Source organism: Eleutherodactylus coqui, chromosome 2 (assembly GCF_035609145.1).
Source record: "Eleutherodactylus coqui strain aEleCoq1 chromosome 2, aEleCoq1.hap1, whole genome shotgun sequence".
In the NCBI taxonomy this organism is placed as follows: domain Eukaryota; kingdom Metazoa; phylum Chordata; class Amphibia; order Anura; family Eleutherodactylidae; genus Eleutherodactylus; species Eleutherodactylus coqui.
In genome coordinates, this window is record NC_089838.1 from 114,177,509 (window position 1) to 114,200,555 (window position 23,047).

The following is a 23,047-nucleotide window of genomic DNA, read 5'->3' on the forward strand; positions in this document are numbered from 1 at the left end:
AATGGAAGCTGTCCGTACGGAAATCGCAGAAAAATGGAGCATGCTGCGATTTTTTTCATCTGCAAGTGGAAACTGGAATTGGCGTGTGTGCATGCAGAATCGTTCTTCCATAGCATGCTATGGAGGGTTATTGCTGCGGAATCCAGAGGCGGATGCCTACTCCAAATTCTGCAGCAAAAATCTGCCCGTATGTATTAGGCCTAAATTATAGTGCTGCTCAAGGAGGCGGGAGAATTTGTTTTTTTTAATGCCGCTCCTGCGGTGTTCCTCATAAAGTTTGCTCCCTTTTTAAGACCACTGTGCCCATACTCTACCATAGATGTCTATGGGAAGTATGAGAAGAATCCGATTTTTCAGAACGCATGCCGACTGGAACGGGTGAGTATAATTATTCTGTCCCCCGGCTGGCGCCATAACTTAGTTTATTTGACAAGTTCTTGATATTGTGACTTTATTCACCCCATCTCCAGTGCTTCAGGTCCTGGAGCCCCAAGCTGGCAAGCCCCTCTCTACCAGCCAGCCCAGGGTGGTACCTGGCACTGTGGGCTCAGGCCTGCACTGGGATGCTCTGCACCCCCACAAGTGCCTGGGCTGCAGGGACAAACAGCCTCTCGCTAGAGAACTACACTTCCCGGCACGTCCCGCTGCACGCACGACACATACGAGTGATGGGGGTGTGTTCGTGGCCTGTGATGTGACCGGCCAATCCCAGCATGCCGCACAGCCCGCGATACCCGCCAGCGCTCCCGGTGTCACTGCGCTGAGCTCCGGTGACATCACCACTCGCTGAGCGCGGTAGCAGCCGGAGGTGCAGGCTGACAGGAGCCCCGCCGCCTGCCCCGTCTATGCCGTAAGATGGTTTGTTCCGCACTAGGGACCAGGCCAGCCCACTCGTTTGCGGGGTCCACCGATACGATTCGGGCTCGCCTCTCTTATCGCAAAATCACTTTGCGCTTCCTAAAGCTGAAGGGACTTGGTCAGCCATTACACTGAACGCGGCCTGGGCAGGGTGCTAAGGTTTCCATCGCATTTCTCCCTTGCTTTGTCGTTCATTGACCCGGCCGTTCTCCCTGTAAAAGTGGTTCGGTCCAGACGGTATTTAAGGGCGCTGCAGGGCCGCTGGTGGCTCAGAGCTGCTCTGGGTCGTTGGGAGGGTCGTTGTTGGGGCAGGTAACGGCGGAGCAGGTGGTGGTGGGGGCGGCGGCGGAGACAAGGTGAGGGGGGAGGCCGCGACGGTGCGCGCTATGTAGGATGCGGCCCGGGAAAGGCGCCGGCCAGGCCACCTCCTGAGGAGGGAGATAAACAAGCCTTTAACTCTTCATGCTCCAGAGCTGCAGTCACTGGGGGGGCCTGTCACCGCTGCATCGTAGCCCTGCACGAGATGTCACAGGCCGGCCCCGCATTGGTGTGGCGGTGGTGAGCTGCTCTTCCCCCATCCTCCCTGTCATCCCGCACCCCCATGTCATCCATCTGCAGCCATAGAGAGCACGGCGAGGAGGCTGCAGGCCCAGAGCATGCCATAATCCCATCCATAAGGTCAACGTGTCTGCATTATTTACTGCCACAGCCCAGAGATGCCCGGGCGCCCCATAGTGCATGATGGAGACAGCAAGCACAGGTCTGCAGGCCTTGTGTACATCCGCTGCTGCTGGGACTAGTAGTGCATGTGAGGGCTGCCTCTAGTTAACCCTTCGCCTCCATACATTGTCTGTGCTGCTCTCCGGGGGAGGAATGACCATGTTACATGTTTGTTTAATGCAGGATGGAATGATGGGGTCTGACTGATCCTGTACTTGTTGTGCCCAGTGAAGACTGGCACTGCGGTTGCCATCATGTCCTACACTTGTTACTAGAGACAAGTGCCGCCCGCCCCGAGCACCATGATCTCCATGATTACTGAACAATTACAAAAACAAAGTCTGGAGGACCTGAAGTGCAAATCGTTCAGTATAAGTCTGGTAAGTGCTCTTCGGCTGCTTTTCGCGGTTCGTTCTTCTAGATGGCGGTACCGTCGCCGCGGCGGGGGAGTCGCTGGTTTGATGGAACGTTGTATTGACCTCGCACGTTGTTCTGAGGATGGGAATCCAAGTTCCAGTTACTTTTTAGGCATGTGACGATCTCTGGGGGCCGTATCTTTGCTTGGGGGACGTTCACAGGTGGCAGATTTGGCGCAGTTATTTTTTTTGCTTCTGAAAAGCAATTCCATATGAGTTTTCTTTTTTGGGGGGGGAAGTGGGGGTTTACGAAGGTATTATGTAGATGAATGGGACGGCAGCGGAAATGTTGCGACAAATCTGCTTCTTGTAAGATCGCCGTTATGTTGGATGTTTGCGTAGTTTTTCATCCGAGAAGTCTTCACGTTGCCCTGCGGCCTTTTCCATACAGTGCGGGTTTAGGCCGCCAACGCACTAACGTTTCTTTTTTTTTTTTTATTTGCTGGATGTAAAAAGAATAGCGCCCGACCCGCGGCCAGCATATAGACCTGTAGTATTCGGCGAGGCAGCGCGCACGGACTGCGTGAAAAGACTCGCTGCTTGTCCGTATCACGGACACAAATTAGGACATGCAAGTGTCAATGCGATTCCCATCCGTAAATTGGACTGCAGACGGATGGGTGTCCATGTGATGTCCGGGGTAAGTTGTGCCCGAGCCGCTCGTGCATTCTGTAAGCGTGCAGCTTGTTGCGCGTTGCAAGACGCACAGATCTTGCATGACTATGAGCGCCATTCTTTTAAATGGGGTTATACACATGAGCGATGTTCTCCCTATCTCTGGCCATGCTCTCCCATTGTTTTCAATGGCGGCGGTGGCGCACCACGTGCTTGGCGCATGCAATGCGAGGTTACCTCACTAAAAAGAATAGGAGAAACCTGACAATTAATGAAGCAGAGGATCGCTACTTCCCCCAAAGTAATGCAAGGTGGTTTTGAGATAAAAACGTCTCCCATCCACGTGGAAATCGCGTGTTGGCGAGCAAGATATCGGGCTGCGATTCACGGCCTGATATCGCAGTCGCCTGTGTGACATTGGCCTTAGTACTTCTCAGCCATATATTTAAAGGGGTTCTGGACCTTCCAACCATCTTTGCCTATTAACAATCGTGGTGTGATTAATAAGGTAACCTAAACTCTCGGCCGCTCTGGTTTAGAATCTGAGGTCCAAAATAGTCATGTGACCTCGCATCGCTCTCGTGTTTTTTTTAGGACTCTGTTTGGTTCCGACTGTCTAGGTGTTCCGTTCCGGCCAGGGTGATGTACTGGTCACTGCCTGGGCCGGATGTACTGCTGGGATCTGTCTACTTCCTCGCATGTGCATTGCCGCTGGCGACCTGCTGACCATCTTTTCATATTGTGCCTGTGCCCAAAGAGTGCTGCGGGTGCATATGTGGCATCGTTGGGTGTAGTTGGTGGGATTTGGTCCGAGCGGATCTAGCGCTGGCTGAGAGGTCACTGCTCAACAGGAGCCGGAAGCCACGCAGAATAACGAACGGCGGAGGGAAAGATAATGGAACTTGTCAAATCAAACCGATTCTATTTTGGCTACTAGAATAAAGTTTGGGACTGAGACCCCTTTAGGTCAAACACAGGACTCGAAACTCCTGTTCTGTCTTCAATCAAGATCAATGTTGAAAAAAAACCCCAAAAAAACAAAACAGAAACTTTGCTTTTAAGATGCTGATCTGGTTGCAGATGTTGAATCTGTAGAGCGTGAACCGGCGTCGCCCTGCGGGGTCGTTCCCAAATTCTCATCTAAGTTTTGTATGTATCATACACTTCTGAGTGTAGCTTTTGCGCTAAGCAGTGCCGCCACCTCATGTCAGTTCACCGCAGGTTGTGGCCTGTGATATATGCTTGTATGTCTGCGGGTGAACTACAGAGTGGAAATACCTATTTGGGGGGGTATTTGACCCCACTAAGTAGGTTCCGGTCATAAAGAAGGAACCTGTCGCATTAGAGGAGGTGATGGGGGGGTGGAATTTTTTTATTTTTTTTTGAGTCCTGTGCAGATGCTATTCTGTAGAAGTGCGCACAATGGACTCCAAAGAGTCAGATTTTTATTTGTTTTTTAAGCACCATGCAGTCTTTGGAGGGCGATTAGTGCTGGATCAAATGAGCGGGCGAGTATAAGAAAGACCATACCCGCCTCCCTGTTGCCTCTCTTAAAGCCCAATGTCCATGAGCGGATTTTACTTATTGAATCCACACGTTCGATTCGCAGCTCTGGCCGCCCATAGAGAAGCATTGGGCGTCCGCACTTCATTTAAGTCCTGTGGATTTGGTTTTAAATGATTTGCGGATGCCACGCGTGGATAATAAATCCCAGCATGCTCCATTTTACAGCGGATCAGGCTCTGTTCATCTCTATGGGAGTTTAGGATCCGCAAACACATTTAAATGCATTTGTGGATCTGCTGCGGATTTAAAGGTTAGAAGCCATTAGGGAGGTGGGGAAAAGGCTGGGAGGTGGGGTCTGCAAATTTTTTTTTCTCCGAGGATAATCCACTGCGCATACGTGTAGAAAAAATCCGCAATCTTACGCAATTTTAGGCCTCATGCCCACGGCTTGGGGCGGAATCAGACCCTGTGTCCTGGCAGTGACCCCCCCCCCCCCCCCCCCCCATGTACCTGCCTTGTCTTTTCTCTGCTCTGCGGATGTGCCAGCGTACATGCCCAGTGCAAAGAGACGTGCCGGCAATGTTGCGCATATGCCGCGGGACTAACTGCTTCCATTGACTGAAATGGAAGCCATTCCTGCAAGCCTTGCACTAGAATAGGACATGCGTCCATTTCCCCCGTGAGTGGAAAATCGCAATTGATTTCCACTTGTGGGCATGGAAAAGTATTTTCCTTGCATGTCCTATGAGTAGGATCCTACAGTGCAATTACGGTTGTGGGCATTGGGCCTTAAGATGACTTGCAGCGCATCTGCTGCGGAAATCCACATGAAACATCCGTGCGTGCCGTGGGCATGAGGCCTAACGCCATCACAACTTATGATGTTGCAGGGATCTGACTAGTTCCCTTAATTTTTTTAAAGTAGTTTTCAAAAGTTCCATCAAGGCAAGCTGAAGCGCAAATAAGGCGCATATTAGAGAACGAAAATAAGGATAGACAACCAGAATAATAGTTTCTCACAGTACCAAATCAAAAGGCTGGTTTTTAGGTGAGATTCACAGTAGCAGCAAAGTGGACAAGGTTTTGGAAAGTATCCACAAGCTGCAGAAATAACCTGCACAAAGCCCGTGCGGAAATTGACTTGCGGCACAGAATTCAATTGCGCAGCATGTCAATTTTATGGCCCTTTTAGACGGGATGATTGTCAGGCGCCTAAAGAGCAATAAGTCTTCAGTGAATGGAGGTGGAGCGCCGGAGATCTCTGCCAGTAAACAGGCAGTTCATAGATGAGCGACTGCCTGTTTACACGACTGCCTTATCGTGACAAGCTAACAAATTGCTATTCAGTCACAGGCAGTGTTTACACGGAATGGTTGTTTTGTTTCTCACGATCCAGCAAGAAGCTGAATGATTGTACAATAGCCCTTAGGCCTCCCTCACAGAGACTATTTTTTTTTTTTTTCCCCCGTCAGAGGCTCCCATTCTTTTCAATGGAGCCTCTCACAGCCGCCAATCATGCGTTTTCCAGCGAAGACTGTTCTACCTTTGGTTATTTAGCGCACTGAACAATGATGAGGAGTATGCTGCGGCCGAAAACAAAAGTAATATGTGGCAAAGTGCGCCCATTTAAATTGCGCCGCTTTTCTGCGTTCATGTGAAGGGGAGGCCTTGGGCTGTGCCCTGGAGGCTCAGGAGCAGCTCGCACGGACAGCAGTCCCAGGCACACATTCACATGGCATGTTCTGCTTCTTGCCCGTGACACGGATGGGAATAAGACCGCCCATCAGTCAGTATAAAGACATCCACATGCATAGCCTCGTAAGCAGGCTGCTGGCCCCAAATCCGCCAGTGTGCAGGGGGCCTCCCAAAGAAGCCTGGCTGTCTTTGTGTTGTGTTTTTGTTTTTTTTCCTCTTTAAGGCATTTTCGTTAAGGTTTTCTCGAAAGATGTAACTAATTTGGTGTAACCAGTTTAAATACTAGTTTTAGGACAATAGACCCTGAGTGCGGTTCCTCTTACAAAATGTGGTGTGTTCTACTTTTGAGAATGTTAGTTATGGTCTCTTAAATTGTTAGAAAAATCTGATTTATATCAAGATTGAGTTCTGTTTTATTGAAAAACCACAAAAAATTTTTTTTTTTCAATTTAAGGTTAGAGCTGCCCTCCTTGACCCCACGAAGGGAGTTGTGATTACAGAAATGGCGACGTGAACTAAGGCTGTCTTCACACTTGCGATAAAATCGCATGATGCGAGAACGCAGAATTATGAAGCCCATGCTTTTCAATGACTTCATTCCTATTTGTGATGTTTTCTATCATGCGATATTGAAAGATTTAGAAATCACTGCCTGCCCTATCTTTCTGCATGTTGTGTGTTTTTGTTTTTTTTAAATCGCCCGTATGTTTGCCATGTTTATGCGATGCATTTTTAACCTGAGCAGCTCCTATTGCCATCTATCGTGTAAGAAAAGCGGCAATGATGCAAGATTTTTTTTTTTTCAGGAAAAAGCATTGCTGACGCTCAAACTTCAGATGAGCAAAAATGCAAAAATTTTTGCCGCGGTTTCCTCGTGGCAATATCATGATCGCCACTGTGAAGGAGCCCTAAGGGTTAACAGGCTCACTTCTGTTGCCAGTCAAATACCTATCAGGACAGCCGGAGAAAGTTCCACGTGGTCATAGTCCTGTAATGTGCGATTTCCATTGTTTCCTCTGATTTTGTTTAGATAAATATAAATTCCAATAGATTGAATAACCTGATAGATGCATAACTTCTCCTATAATGCAGCAGGAGGGCCGGGTGTAAAGGCTGCAAATCACCTGAGGTTTGTGCGTTGGGACAGCAAAGAATGCTGGGAGATCTCAGCTCTGAGGCCTACAGAATTGTTAGTGCAGCTTTGGGCTATAATACATACTGTAACCCACAATAGATTAACTTCTTAAGGACCAAGCACAGTATACATCTGGGGTTTGGTCCTGGGTTTTAATCCCAGTCGATAGCAGAGGTATGGTGTGGGATTAAAGCCTCTGCTCCTGCACAGCTGAGGACCCGGAGGAGAAGAGAGAAGCGGCTTTTAACAGCTTCTTATTTCCAGGCTACATGGCGCTTGAGTGCTATATACTACAGAGTGAAAGTGGAAGTATTATTTCCACTATGCAACCCAACGACCAGGTGCCGCCTGGCACAGCAGAGCTGTAGGTCCTAGCAATGTGACTGACCCCCAGAGGTCTTATATGATGTCATGGGGGACATAGACGGTTAAAAAAAATGTAAAGCATAAAATATATGAAAATGCCAATCAAAACAGTCGCCACATGCGCCCAATAATCCGAAACTATACAAATTTATACATCAAAACAAAATGAGGAGCCCATTCCTGTACGCTAGCATTAATATACGAATTTTAAAAATAAACTACTATACCAAAAAAACCACTTTTTTTTGCTTTTTATTACTAATAAAATGAAAAAAAGCTAGCCCTATATGTCAAGGGGAAAAAAACACAGCAAAAATTATTTTAGTAGCTGAAGAAAAAAAAATTAAAAAATAGAGCAGTAAAACCGCCACATGGGTAAAATTGCAAAAAAAGGGTCTGTCTGGACCTTAAGGGGTTATAGCAATTCTGTATGTAAAATGTTGGGACGGTGCACTAGTAATGTTTGTGTATTTATCCTTTTCTGTAAAGCTTTTCCAAAACTGACAGTATGCTTAATGTCCCAGGTGCCCTTTTCACAGGGGAGTATTTGTAGAGGTAGTCAATACATTAGTGATGTTGCTTCTATGTAGTGTTAGAATATGTATACTTGGTGTTCTGGTTGTTGCTTGAGGCAGGAGGCGTTAGTAATTCTGGGTTTGTACATGAGTGATGGCTTGGTGAAGTACACTACACAGCATTGCATTTACTACATTTACTGAAGAAGAGGGGGGGGGGGGGGCAATCTTATCCCCACCACAGGCTCTCGGCGCCACTATCTATATACATTTCTTGATGGTCCAGTATTGTTTCCTACGCTTATTCTCTTGTAAATACACTTGCATTACACATTGTTACAAGAGTTCCCTGATAAGTTGTTGGGCCCGTTCCCATTATGAGCAGGGACGTGGCTCTTAAAGTACTAATAGAGGGTGATCACCAGGACGGTCTATTCTTTCCTTGGTGCTGTAAATGGAATATAGGCCCCTGACTACTGTCAATTTAGTATTTTGGCTTTATACGTGGGCCCATACACATTGGGAAGTTTACTGCACGTTAGAATTCGGGACAAAAGTACAATTTTACAGCGAATTACTCCTGTTTTCACCTGCGCAGTTTGGAGGCACGTAGCTTCAGAGTGCTGAAACTCTCTAATTCTCTTACAACAAACTGGGATTAAATTAAAGGGGTTCTGCAGGCAGCAGCCGCTGTCTGTGCCGGGGTATATCTGGGTCAGAGAGGAAGCTACTGCTCCAACCCCCTATGTACTGTAGTGATTGGTGCTTGTACTTGCAGGTGCAGCTCCCATTCATTTCAATGAGACCCCAGCCTGAAATTACAAGCGCTGGCCACTATAATGGGGTTGGAGCAGCGGCTTCCGCTCTGCCCCCGATGTAACCGAATACGCACGGTGGATGTTGTCTGGAAATCCCCTTTAATCCCTTAAGGCTGCTTGTCCAGAGGCCGTGACGGAATATTGCTAGCGATATCCCGCCGCGTGGGAGGAGGGGGGGAGCACTAACATGTCTCCGCGATGAGCCTATTTAATAGATAGGCTTACCGCAGAGAATCACGGCAAATGGCAGCATGCCGCAATTTCAATCCCGCAAGCAGAGAATCGCTTTCATTCACCGCTCGTAGATGTCGGGCTGCGCTTTCCATAGTAAGCCTATGGAAAGCTTTTCATAGCATGATCCAAGGGCGATTTATCACAAGCGGTTCATCGCCCGTGGACAGGCAGCCTAATGCTAATGGCTGGGACTGATAGCCGGCCTCCTACTACAACAGCGGGGATCGATATGAACAGCAACCTATATTCCACAATCAATGTAGATCGTGGCGTGTAAACGGTTCACAGAGGTAGAGCTTTCCCTCTGACATCATTGGCCCTCTGCAATGTAATCGTAGAGGGCCGATCAGTTGCCGTGGCACCCACACACTGCTGAGCCTGCCTTGGCTTATGATCGCTGTTGGAGGCAATAAAGCATTGCAGTACAGAGGTACTGCAATGCATTAACATAGCGAGTATAACTTTTATGAAAAACGTAAAGAAAAACAAAACACCCTTTTATTTATTTTTTTCACAATTCAAATTTGTTTGTATAAAAGATTTTTTTTTAATCTCATGTATTTGGTATTGTATCTGTAATGACAGTACAATAAATTTAATATCCTATTTATCATACATGGCAAATACTGTAAGTAAAAAAAAAAAAAAAAACTGAAAAAAAATGAGATAAAATGTTTGTTTTTTTTTACCAAAAAAATGAGTGATCAAAAAAGCTCGATGTACCAATGAAAACGGCAGCTCATTGCACAAGAATACAAAGCCCTCAGAGCTGCTGGCGAGGGCTTTTCGAATCGGGAAAAAAATCACATGCTTTTTATTGCCAGTGTGAAGGAGCCCTCACAGGGCTCCGTCTATGGAAAAATAAAGCTATAAGAATTTGAATGCAACAATGTGAAAAAAAAAAAATCCAAAAAGGGTTTTTTTTATTGTGCAATAGTGGAAAAACCTAAACTAAAATAATTTTGGTATCATTGTAATCATTCTGGCCCGCAGAAAAACTGCATCATGTCACGTATGCTGCATGATTAATGCTGCAAGAAATAAAAAATTGGAGTGCAGGGAGAGAAAACATCAATTGCGCCGTTTTTTTATTTTTTTAAAATAAAAGTTTACCATTAATATATGTACACAAAAATGGTACCAATAAAAACTAGTTTGCCTCAATAAGCCCGTGTCGTCGGAAAATAAAATAAGTTATGGTTTTTGAAAAGTGGAGACAAAAATCGTTGCGTCCTTTGGGCCAAAATTGGCCGTGTCCTTAAAGCCCTATTAGCCCGCCTTACTCCCTATTACAAGACCTGCAACTTGTGATAAATTGTCAGAATGGACAAAATATCAATACAAAAAACAGGTTTCCGATTCTGTGTTTCTCACGCTGAAGGGAGATATTGGTGTGCGTGTTCAGCTATATGGGCCACATACAATGCGCAGAACTCAGTAGGTTGGCACAACCTATATTCTAATGCCAGCACAGAGTTCTGTGCGTTGTATGTGGCCCATATAACTAAACTGGATACAATGTCTCACTGATGATCATGCACTGGTGTCGATGTGGCGGCACATACTGTGTCATTTGGTTTTCTCCAGATCGACCACAAACAATATTAAGACCCACATCTTGGCTGGCCCTCCTGACGGGTTTCTCTGTATACCAGTGTCATCAGGGGTACAGGCGCCGGTGGGGGCATGCTATGACTGTGACACCAGAGCAGTATACAGTGCATTATGCATGAGGGAGTGTGAGACACAGTATATATGCAGTTATTTGTGCTACGTGCCATGCACAGAACGTGGTGTATATTTGAGCGCACAGTGTTATGTCAGCGGGGTATAGCTTTACAGATGCAGCCCTGCTGACTCCAACAATGTCTCTTTCCTTTTACTTCCCCTCATTCCCTTCTTGGGTTGAATGTGAATGTGTGAAGTGGGCGGTCACCACAGTTTTACTGTCTGTGTGATGTCAGACTTGGTAGACAGTGAGCACCGCCCAATTGACACATTCACACCGAAACTAAGCAGAACTGTAAGGGGGATGGAAGGGAGGGAAAGGAGAGACGTTGGAGTCAGCAGGGCCATGAATGCGAAGCTATGCAGCCAGACACACTGACATGACAATATGTCGGGTCCTCATTAAAGGGGTTGGCCACTTTAAGTCAAAACTTGTATGGTACAAAAAAGTGGCTCCATAGAACCTCACGGCTTACCGCACTTAATCTGGGGGCCTGCAGCTGCCTGTAAGAACACTGGATGCGGCATGCCCCGTCCACACGAATGAAGTTGGGGGGAATCACATGATTTAAACACATGACTGTTCTGCTTACACCTAGGAGCTTCTCTCCAATGTATTATGGTTGACTGCAGCTGGTGTGTGTTATTACAAGTGTAGCCTGTAATGGGCCTGAATGGGGAGTGTGTATTAGGGATTCTGTAAGGCCGGCTCACACTATATTACACTGTAAGGCCGGCTCACACGAACTGGTTGGATTCCGCATGCAGGAGACTTGCAGTGGATTCCGGGTGTGAGCCCGGCCGCTGACCCTGTGTTCTGCAAGTACCTGTGTTGCGCATGACTGCAGAGGCTCGCAGGCAGTCATGCGCAGTACAGGTTTTTTTCCCTTGGTTTGTATTTCAGTGCTCGCGGAATACACAATTTGTGTCTGCGAGTGTGAAGGAAAAATCAAAATTGCATACCTTTTCAATGCCTGCAAACTGCGAGCGCGAAATCCGTAGTTCAAATCCAGTTGTGTGAGACCGGCCTAAATCCACACACAAACTTTGCGCCAAAATTCACAATGAAATCTGCACATCATGTAGTTGCAGATTAACCATCGAAATATATTAAATCCACAGTGCAGTATCCGCAACAAATTGAGCATACCGTGGATCAGCACTATGACTCTCGGGGTGCATTCACATGAGCGTGTGCGCACAAAACCTGCGCGCCCGTACGTGCACAAACACGCGTGAATGCAGGTCCGTGCCGCATTGCTTTCAGTGGGGCCGCGGCTAAATAGACATATACTCGCCTCTCCCCGCTGTCTCCTGGGTCTCCCCTCTGATGTCACGTTTACGGGATCTCAGGCAATGCGGCCCACGACAGAGCTCAGCACTTGATCACTGAGCGCCGTCATTGGCTGCAGTGCCTGCGACGTCCCGTAAACCTGGTGGGACTGCAGCCTGTACACCAACACGAAGTGGCAGACCGAGCAGCGCTGCGGGGAGAAGTGAGTGCATACTTATTAATGTTATAACATGAGGAACTGGTTTTACAATAAAGCTACAACTGTGGGGGGAAAACCTCTTTAAGGGTGCGTTCACCCGTAGCGGAAATGCTGTAAATGCACAGCATTTTTGCATCCAAAACCATTTTGAATCTGCTCCCCTGGTGATCCCGCTGTGGATCTGAAGCTGATTTCTGCCTTTCAACTTAATCGGCTGAGGAGCAAGTAAAAGATACCTGGCAAATCCCTGTCCCTTTCTTTAGGCTGTGAGCCTGTCCAGCGACCCTGCGTACCTACTACGGTATTACTGTATTGCAAATGACCGTGGCGGGGAAAATGCATGCCTTTCAGGCCCCCCCCCCCTTTTTTTTTTTTAAACTGCAATCGAAATCCGCCCATGTCAGCCCGGCCTTAGAAAGAGCGCTGCTCACTGCAAAACCCGGCACCGCTACTGAGCGCTCTTCCTCATCATCTCCTACCCACCATAGCTTACTTGCTTCGGCTCGCTGTAAAGAATGGCAGTAATCTGCTGCGGGTCCATGGCTGAATCGTAGTCAAAATATGCAGCAGTCATGCGTTTTTGATTGCAGATCTGCAGCATTTCCCTTATGTGTGAATGCACCCTAATGTGGCGTTTTGTATCAAATTTACATTTCTTTGCTTGGGTGATCCAGTGTGTGTGCGTGCGTGCGTGCGCGTGCGCATTTACGCTGTGTATTACATGTGCACACTATGCTGTCAATAGAGCCCATTCATTTCAATGGATTCGATCACGTGTGTCTTTGCATGCGTATTTTGTTCGCACAAAAAAAAACTTGCATCATGTTCTATTTTTATGTATACGACACATGAGAATGGCACATATTAAACTTAATTGCCCATTGAAATCATTGGGAGTATGTTTGTGTTCACAAATACGCATGGCAGGCACGTGCAAAAAATAATTGTAAAACATGCTTGCACAAAAACGCATCGGCCATCGTGTGAGCGTTAATATGCGAACGCCCGTGTGACGCTGCCGTAATGTGTGTGCTATAATAATCTTAGATGTTGTGGACTTGTATCTTTATGCGGACCCTGAAGGCATCACAAGCCTTGGTATAGGAGTCCCCTGTGAAGTATAGGGCCTGTTCTCAGTGGGCCAGCCTTCTGCTCTATACATACCAGCTATGTTCACAAGCTTGAGTCTTTTCTTGAAATAATAAGTTGTCTCACCTTCTTAGCTGTTTGCGGTGCTTGCAGTCTGTGCATGCAGAGAAAATCATACTCACATCCGTTCTGCCATTCGGTCCTATGGCTTGTTCAAATGATAGTGGATACATGGGAATACGGACACATCAGATGATTTTTCTTTGCTTAAGGCCGCCTGCACACGGGCGGGATTTTCCACGGGATTTCTGCCACTGAAAGCCTGCATAGGAGTGCATTACAATACGCACTCCTATGCAGACGGGCGCGGTTTGGCCGCACGAAATGTCGCGCGGCAAACAAACTGCGGCATGTCCTATTTCTGTGCGGGGCTCGCAGAGCCTCACACAGAAACGTCACTCACCCGGCTCCGGTCTGCGCATGCGCCAGCAGCCGTCACATGAAAGAGCCGGGGGCGCGAGTGAGTACGCGCTCGTCCCTGCAGGCGCTCGGGTCGGGTCCCGCGGCGAGAATTCTCGCCGCCGGATCCGACCCGCCCGTCTGCGGGCGGCCTTATTCTTTCCTTATGCTCGTACAATCAGGTACATGATACAAACAAGAACGCGTTTCGGCGCAATGCCTTGTTCACCACCTAATGAGGGAGGTGAACAAGGCACTGCGCCGAAACGCGTTCTTGTTTGTATCATGTACCTGATTGTACGAGCATAATGAAAGAATAAAGCAAAGAAAAATAATGTGATGTGTCCGTATTCCCATGTATCCACTGTCATATGTTCACAAGCAGCAGACATTTCTGTGATTGTCCCATTGTTTCTGCAACAATCACATTCAGATGAATGACAATTTTCAGTCTCCAAAATGTCTTCAGCAAACTTTGCCCCCGTACACATGGCCATATGATAGGACCTGTAGTACAATACCCTTAGACTGCTAAGGGCCAATAATCTACCTCCATGGGCCTTTTATGCAGAGGTTCACTGATTCTTCCCTCTTCCTGGGATTCATGCAGAATTCCTGTGGAGTTCTTAAACTCTTCCGAAGCACGCCGTGTTTGTGGCATCGCTTGCAGGAAGGGAAGAAATATACACTTAAAATATTAAAATTATTCAATCCCTCTTTTCCGAGGCAAATGTAGTTTATTTTCCAAATTTACAAACTCTCAGCTATATTTGCAAATATCAAATCAAACCATTTTAAAATGCTCAACACAACTAATGTGTTTTCTCTCAATTCAACACCAAATGCTACTTTCAATGACTACTGCAGTCTCAGAATTGGTCAACCCCTTCATGCCAAGTGTGTTGAGTACTTGGATGTTAGCTCCACCCCCTCCCATTGCAAACAGCCGGAGGAGAGAAGCAGAGATCTGGCGAGGGAGAGGGAAAGGCAAAAACTCAGATAATAGCGTATATCGAACGGCCATGAAACCCCAGACTTCCGGTGGAGACATACTGCATTAATATCATGAAGGAGCACCTTGTAGATTTTGGGGTGTCCCTTCTAGGGCTCCTTCACACTGGCGAGCGCGATATCGCCATGTACAAAACGCAGCAAAATTGCGTTTTTGTTTGAGATTTCTGATGCATCAGCAATGCTTTTTCCTGTAAAAATAATCTTGCATCGCTGCCACTTGTGATATAGACAATAGGAGTTTCTAAACCTAAAATCCCATCGCAGGTTCATGAGTTGTGATAATACTGCATAGAGAAATATGGGCAACAAAAAAAAAGCAAACCGCAGAAAGATGGGGCAGGCAGCGGTTTTCAAATCTCACAACATCTCATGATAGAAAAAATAATCGCAAGGTGGAATGAAGTCATTGAAAAGTATGGGCTTCATAATTCTGCATTTTTCATGCACTCTTGCATCGCACAAAAATCATGTGACTTTTTTTGCAAATGTGAAGGCAGCCTTATTGTGCCTATTTTTTCATAGCCGTATTCAGAGAATTTATATATAGTTCACCATGCAGTATAAGTGATATCCATATTCTGTGGGTCAGTGCGGTTCCTGCAATACAAAATTTGACATTTATATATAAATATATAATTTAGTATTGCAGAAAAAGATATTTCTCGGAATATATTAGGAAATAACTTGCATAAAGAACTATGTACAAAAAGAATAAAATTTATATATATATATATATATATATATATATATATATATATATAATATATATTGCATTTTCCCCCTGACTTTTGCAGGGCCAGTTGACTTGTTTGTTGGTATCATTTTGGGGTGCATGTGACTTTCTAATTTTTTTCTTTTTTAATTTAATTGAGTGATTCGGGAGCAGAGGTGTACACAAAAATGCAATTTTGACAATGTTTATTTGCACACCATTGCCCGTGCAGTATAAACTTATATGTTATACTTATTCCTTGGGTCATTTACAAATCTAGTGATACAAAATTTATATTGTGCTGTCCTCTTTTTTTTTTTTTTTGTGAGGCAGAATGATCAAAATTGAAAATTTTGACATTCTATTTTTTTTTTTTTTCTCGCTTGGATAATACTGCACTGTCTATTATCCGACAGTAACAGACCATAGTGTCAGTTGCATCTAAAGGGTCAAATCACCAGGATCGGAGCTAAACTCCATCCCGGTGGTTGCCACAATCCTGCTCTGGTTACTGCAGGTTCAGTTTCTGAATTCCCTGGTGATCAGCTATATATGGGGCAATGCAGGAACTACTGGCCCGCTGCACAGTACGTGTATGGTGTGTATTGGGAAGGGGTTACATTTTGTCCTTGTTTGATTGTCTTTCTACAAACGGCTGAAAGATTTTTTTTTTTATTTTGCAAACCAAATTTGCATTGGGGGGTTGAATAATCTTAATTGCAACTATAGAGTTAACAAATGGTGGTGCGCAGTGTCTGTTCCAACACAGTAGGGACTCCATGTGCCGCCATATAATATCCATACATAGTGCTATGCTTTGTGCCTGAACCCTTGTTTGTAGTTAATCTCAGGAACCCTTGATATTTTAAAGCTCCCTGTTCTGCTTCTGACCCAAAGACTTAAAGGCAATAGCGAACGTCCAGTCTGCAGGCAACTTGTTTTAGAGCAAAATGTATTGAGCAGATTGATATTCAGTTTTGTGGCAATGGATTCAGTAAAAAATAGTAACCTGCTTATTCTGGGTGTAGGAGTCCAATAGAAGACCCTGCTTGGTGATTGACAGTATGCACACTCCTACAGAGAAGGCTGTCAATCACTTATAGGACCGCCCACTGGACTCCTCAGCCCAGACTATACTGAGCTTCTACATGTATAAATGACTGATTCTACTGAATATTTTCCAACAAATCTGTATATATGTCGGCTGCGCTCCTCCTGCTCTATACCGTACTGCCCACCCATTGGGCGGCATTTTCAATATGGCGGCTTGTTTTTAAGTGGTGGTGTCATTGAACACGGTAGTCCTCTGCGCATCTGTCTGACCAGCTGAAATAGTCATTCCATACTGACATGCTTAGAAATGTGATAGTGGAGAGGTTGGTCAGGAAGTTATATTTTTCACCATGCAGTAATGGTAAACTGGTTTTTATGGTTTTTTCTTTTGAAGGGTTAAAGCAGCACAATGCTTTTAAAGGAGTTCTCCGGTGTATAGATACTTAATCCAAAGGTTTTCCATCCCCCTCTCCATCTATCTGTGTTCTTGCATGGGGTGAAAGCACTGGGGATGCTGCTTGGCCCGGTTAAGTCGTTGCACTGATACTTCTAGAGTCTCAGAGGGTATAAGTTGAACTTGTACCTATTTACGGGAGAAGCCACCTAAAAACAATGGCCAGCCAGAACTACAATATGTGAAAATGGTGTGCAAGACCATACCATGGCCATATCTCTGCATTCATAGTGTGGTGATGTATGGGGAAGGGCTAAAAACTGGCATCCAATGCATCTTGCTTGCAGGAGAACCCCTTTAATACACTGTGGATACTCTTGTGGATTGTGAGCACCGAAGCCTGGTACTTTGCAGCAGCTCTCACTTATGTTTATGTCTCTCTCAGCCACTGCCTGATCATCCAGACCCCGAGGGGTGCAGCAGTCCGTACCATTTTGTGACAGGTAAATGAATATATCTTTATATCTTGAGTGTTGTATAGGTGCTGTGGACATTTTCTCACATTCCATGCGTTTTTGCTTTTGTCTTAAAGGCAATGCCTTAAGTTAATTATAATTTTTTTTTTAACTTCTGCGACCCATGTATAAAAACAATAAAAGCTCCTATAATCTCCTCTTCTGTGTTCCCTGCCATGTCCACTGCAGCAGATCACGTCATCAAAGGATCTTTATACCCAGTGAGGGAGTTACATATTCTGCCTCTGATCACATGACTGTAACATCATCACAGGTCCTGTACGCACACAGCTGCTGTCCGTTTAAGTGTTCGTTAGTATTCCATAGCAACTGAGGCTACAGGAGGTTTGTAGTCCGCCTGTAATCTGCACAAGGATGCAGGACCTTTGACTTCACCATCATGTGATCAGGATCGGAGCATGTAAGTCATTCACTTGGGATGAGCATCACCATCATGTGATCTGGGGCAAGAATGACTGTGACATCACAGGTCCTTTATCTCCACTGCTGTGCTGCTTCTGATCCCTTTTGTATGGGATGAACAATGTATGTAGCAGAGCTGTGTGTGTGACGTGCATGTAGCAGAGCTGTGTGGCGCATTGTGCCACCATAATAATTCCTAATAATTGCTAGTCTCATTTTTATACATGGGGTGCCAGAATGGCTTTTCATCCATTGCTCACACAAACACGTGTTACGTGAATATCAGTGATGCTGTAAGGAATGCCATAGTGGCTCTTTAATCTCTGTTTAGATTGTAATACTTCTTGAAATCTACCTTTTTTAGTTATGTTTTTTTTGTTCCCTCTTAGTTTTTTTCCCCCCTGGATTTCAGCATTCAGGAATATTTCAAGGCACTTGAAAATTGATGATTTTGATCCCATTGTGTCTTAAGTCTAGGTCAGGAAATTCCTGTCTGCTCCATCTAGAGAATCCATGCTGCCAGAAATGTGTTGGCACGCCACAGATGTGGTTACGGTTATGGAGACCACACATAGTTCTGTCTTCTGAACAAGTTGCCTTTTTCTGTTTGTACAAAACGCATATATTAATTTTTAATTTATGTAGCACCAACATATTCTAACGCACTTCACAAATCAGCAGGTACATGTACAGACAAAATCAGACACTACAAACGGTATCATAGCAATAACCAAATAATAGAAGTGAGAGTCCTGATCACAAGAGCTTAAAACCTAGGGAAATAGTGGTGAGGCAAGAGTAGCCGGTACAATCATCCAGCCATCTTATACATACAAATGGGGTAGTAAACATAACGTTGCACCAACTGGTCACCAATCGCTATCTACATATGTAGACCTAGGGAGTGTATTAGGGGTGTGGGGGGTTAAAAAAAGCATAGAAACTTGATAAATGGGGAAGTTGCATTAGGTGATGTGATAGGCCGCCCCTAAAATTGTGGATGTTTGAAGATAAGGGCTCACGTGGGTATATTGTCACTAGGTGGTATTCAGTTCTTTATGTCCACAATACACAGTAAATATGCATGTACCATGTGTATTTTAGGCCCCCTAAGCCTATAATGGGTGCAATATGCTCCAAACTTGGACATGCTGCATTTTTTTTCACACGCATAAGGTGTGAATGGTCCAATGTAAATCAATAGGCGTTAACCCTTTCCAATCCAATTTGTATTCTGGTTTTCCTAGGGGGCTTACTTTTTTTCTGCCGTTATACAATGGCGCTATCTGCTGGCTAAACCCAGTACTACGTGAGGTGACACATTTGATAGGTTCCAACAACAGAGAGGTTGTCAATATACAGTAAGAGAATCCTGATGGACTTCTTCCAACATCGGAGTTGTACAGCCTTAAATCATAATGTCTTTAGACGTCAGACAGTGGATTGGAAAGGGTTAAGCACTGTGTAACGCACAGTGACCGTGAGCTCTTACCTTGATTTTTTGGGGGGATAGTGCATGCCAGAGAACTGCAGCGACTCAGCAAATATACGTATCTCTTCATTCATTGGTGGAAAAAATTCAGAACTTTACACTACCCCCAAAAAAATGTAGAGAAGAACTAAAACGTAGATTAACCCCTGGCTCTAGTTTCTAACTGTTTGGAAGAAGGCATTATCCTAATGTTCCATCTTGGGCAAGGAGGATGAAATGCGAAGCAGCACATTCTGACAGCCATGTTTGAGGTGTACATTAGCCTCTGTATAGAACTTCCCAAATATCATAGCTGGATATTAAAATGGAAATTCTGCGTCGCATCTAAAACATGACATGGCACCAAGAACTTTCTATTTGAACCAATATTTTGCTTTTATTTAACCCCTTAAGGACACGGCCTATTTTGGCGTCGAGGACCAAACGATTTTTGGTATTTTTTCATCTCCATTTTTCAAAAGCCATAAGTTTATTTATTTTTTTTTGCGTCGACGCGGCCGTATAAGGGCTTGTTTTTTGCGCGGCCAACTGTAGTTTTTATTAATACCATTTTTGGTTACATAGACTATATTGTAAAACTTTAATTCTTTTTTTTTTTTTTATGATCGTAGGGAGAGAAAACGCATCAATTCTGCCATAGATTTTTTTTAGTTTTTTTTTTAAGTGTTAATTATGCAGCATAAAGGATGCACTACATTTTTTTTTCTGCGGGATGGTACGGTTACAACTATACCAAAATTCTTTTTTTTTTAATTTTTTTAGGTTTTCCCACTTTTCCACAATAAAACCCTTTTTTTTTTTTTTGGAAATTATTTTTTTCTAAACTCTCTGCATTCACAGTGCTATAACTTTTTTATTTTTCCATGGATGGAGCTCTCTGAGGGCTTATTTTTCACGAGACAAGCTGTAGTTTATATTGGTACTATTTTGGGGCACACACGTTTTTTTAAATCACTTTTATTACGTTTTTGGGAGGCAAAATGCTAAAAATTAGCATTTTGCCTTAGTTTTTTAAACATTTTTTTAACGTCTTTTGCCGTGCAGGATAGTAAGCGAGTTCAATGTATTGTATGCGTCGCTATGGACGCGTCGCTACCAAATATGTGGGATTTTTAATTAAAAAAAAAAAATTATGCTAATATGAGAAAAAGCATAAAGGGTTTTTTAACTTTTTTTTTTTTTTACATTTTTATTTTTTTAGTACTTTATTTTTCTCTTACACTATCTGTGTCCCTCTGAGGGACTTTTACTGCAGGTGGTTAACAGTGGGGGGAGGGCGCATCTCCGATGTCCCCCGCTGTTGCAGGGGATGCCGGCTACTAGTGACAGCCGGCTCCCGCTGCGGGATAGCGCAAGATCATAGCAGATCTCGCGCTATCCCCATGACGTAAGGGTACGTCATTTTGCGGGAAGTACGCCGCTCCCATGACGTACCTTTACGTCATGGGGCGGAAAGGGGTTAATTTCTTGACTTTCCCATGAAATGTTAACAATATCTTAATCAAAGGTATTAATAAATAGGGACTTTTTGTCTGTGTTTGTGCCTTTTTTTTTTCATAGGCTTGTTCTGTTTTAAAAAGAATGACTTTACCATGGGGAAGAACAAAAAATAGAATGAATACCTATATTAACAGCATGTTGAAGCTTTAGATGGAATATAAGCAGTAACACTATTCTATTTCATAAGACTAATTGTGCTTTAGAGCTTTTGCCTTGCAGCCATGAAATGTCTCTTGTCTTCAATATTGTGTAAAAATAGTTATTTTTTAAAAATTTTCTTTGTGTTCTAGTGTGGCATCTAACCTAACACTATATGCTTATTTTCTACAGAAGAACGCTCCTGGGGGCTTGTCAGTCACTGTCCACGGATTGAACTTGAAGACGGAATTCGACCTGGTTGCCATCACCTTTCCAGTCTGAGTCTTCATTTTCCTGTTTTAAGTAGGGAGAGCTCCCCAAACAGGAGCCCTTCACAACCACCTGAGGAAGGGAGCTCTGCAGCACCTCCAGCCCCACCTACGAAAAGACACTGCCGTTCCTTATCAGTGCCAGAGGACCTGTCACGCTGGAGGCCTATTTGGAGGCCTAGTGGTTCTAAAGTTTGGACTCCTGTTAAGAGGAGATGTAACAGTGGTGGGGTTGGAGCAGTACTGGGAGTGCAGACTCAAAGTCCATCCCAAGGGGTCTCCAGTCTCAGGTTCCAAAATGACCCCAGTGCCTCTCTTCGCTGCATCCAAGCCAACAGCCCTCCCTTCTTTAGCCTGGCATTGTGCCGGGAGTCACCATGTCCCTACACCCTTTCCCCGACCACTATATTCTGGGAGAACACAGAAGGGCCAAGCTGCTTTCCGTTGCAGCGTCGGTTTTCCCTCTCTCCTGTACTCTTCAAGGATACAGGACGGTTCCTCCCTTCAGCCAGCAGCTCCCCACCTTCCACACCAGAGCTGGTCCGGCGACAGCAGTGTATGCCCCGCAGCCAGTCACAGCCTTGTGACCTTGACACAAGGAAATGTGGAATCAAGCGAAGGCACGAGGAAGATACACGGTGGCATCGTCCTTCTCTGGACTTCTACAAGATGAACCAGGTGATGTTTGTTTTTTATTTAAAAAAAAAAAACAAAAAACTCATGCTTTAACTTTTTTTTTTCTTTTAAAGTCTATCTGCTCAGTCCTTTCATTTACTAATAACTTGTTCCGTTTGCAGAACGCTGGTGCTATGTGTTTCTTGGACAACTCGGATGAAGGCAGCTCTTCTCCTTTTATGGCTTGTCATGGGGAGTCTCCTTGCACTTCTGAAAGTCCTGTCACAACTTGCACATTGGCACTTAGTGAAGAAGATATGGGTAGGAGGGATCACTCGTCCTGCTCCCAGGCAATGCTCTTCCAGCACGATTTTGCGGACCTGGATTTAAATCTAATTGAAGAGAATTAGCACTCTCAGGAAACATCATACTACAAACGGAGTTCTGTTCGTAAGGTGGACGTATGAATGAGAGTGTCTGGGTGCCTGCTGCAGGCCACCACCAAGAGACTTGCACCAAGAGCATTCCACAGACCTTCTAACCTTCATGACAGATAGGAATTGTTTGGGGGAGTAGGGTATAAGGGAGTGAGCCAAAAGTTCCAATCTTTCGCTGAAGGAATAGCCTGAGGCAGGATCATCTGTACTCCCAACTGCTCATTTCCCAGTGATTCTGCTGGAGTTGGGATCTCTCATTACCGTGTTACAAAACTTTACATAAAAGGGTGCTGTGGGATTGCTTTATTTTTGTATTGATGGCTTTTGGAAGGATGTGTTCTGCACTGCCCTAAGGGGGAATCACATGCAAATAGAGGCATGTGATTTAATTCTTGTCTAAGGTGACTGTTGGGGGGGATATTAATTAAACTAACAAGGTGGCAAATCTGGTTGTGCACAAAGGCCGAGGCCTTGTTTTCAAGTGAATGCCCCAAGACATGAGTCCTGAGCGTCACCGCAGGGGAACCCAATCCTGTGTGTTCCATAGTGAACACCTTTTTTTAGTTCTCCAATGCATCCTGAGAAAGGCTGACAACAGAACAAAAAAATGTTGTTTCAATTGTTGTAGGTGTGTTTGTATATTTTTATTTTATTTTTTATTTTCTTTTCTTTCCTATGAATATTCGCCTGTGGCAAATATTCTAGAAGCGGTATTGAATTTGTTCTTTTAAATTGCTGGCCAGTTAAAAGGGAGCTTCCAGGTCATCCTGAACCTATTTGTTGTCTGCACTGCCATCCAAGTCTTGCATCAAGTGATCACCCCAATACCTCAGACAGG

General features: G+C 44.9%; 1 protein-coding gene across 3 annotated transcripts; it reads left to right on the plus strand.

The window, feature by feature from the left end:
• Positions 1-721: 721 nt before the first annotated feature.
• FAM53C (family with sequence similarity 53 member C) lies at positions 722-22,833 on the plus strand. Of its 3 annotated transcripts, none has more exons than XM_066591381.1 (5): positions 722-850; positions 1,762-1,958; positions 17,266-17,323; positions 21,081-21,835; positions 21,955-22,833. In XM_066591381.1, exons 2-5 carry the CDS (start codon positions 1,881-1,883, stop codon positions 22,180-22,182), a joined length of 1,119 nt encoding a protein of 372 aa, XP_066447478.1. In that variant the 5' UTR covers positions 722-850; positions 1,762-1,880; the 3' UTR covers positions 22,183-22,833. The 3 variants fall into 3 exon arrangements, with proteins under 3 accessions (XP_066447478.1, XP_066447477.1, XP_066447479.1); XM_066591380.1 differs by lacking the exon at positions 722-850 and adding an exon at positions 1,142-1,170; XM_066591382.1 differs by lacking the exon at positions 722-850 and adding an exon at positions 1,384-1,666.
• The last annotated feature ends 214 nt before the right edge of the window (positions 22,834-23,047 follow it).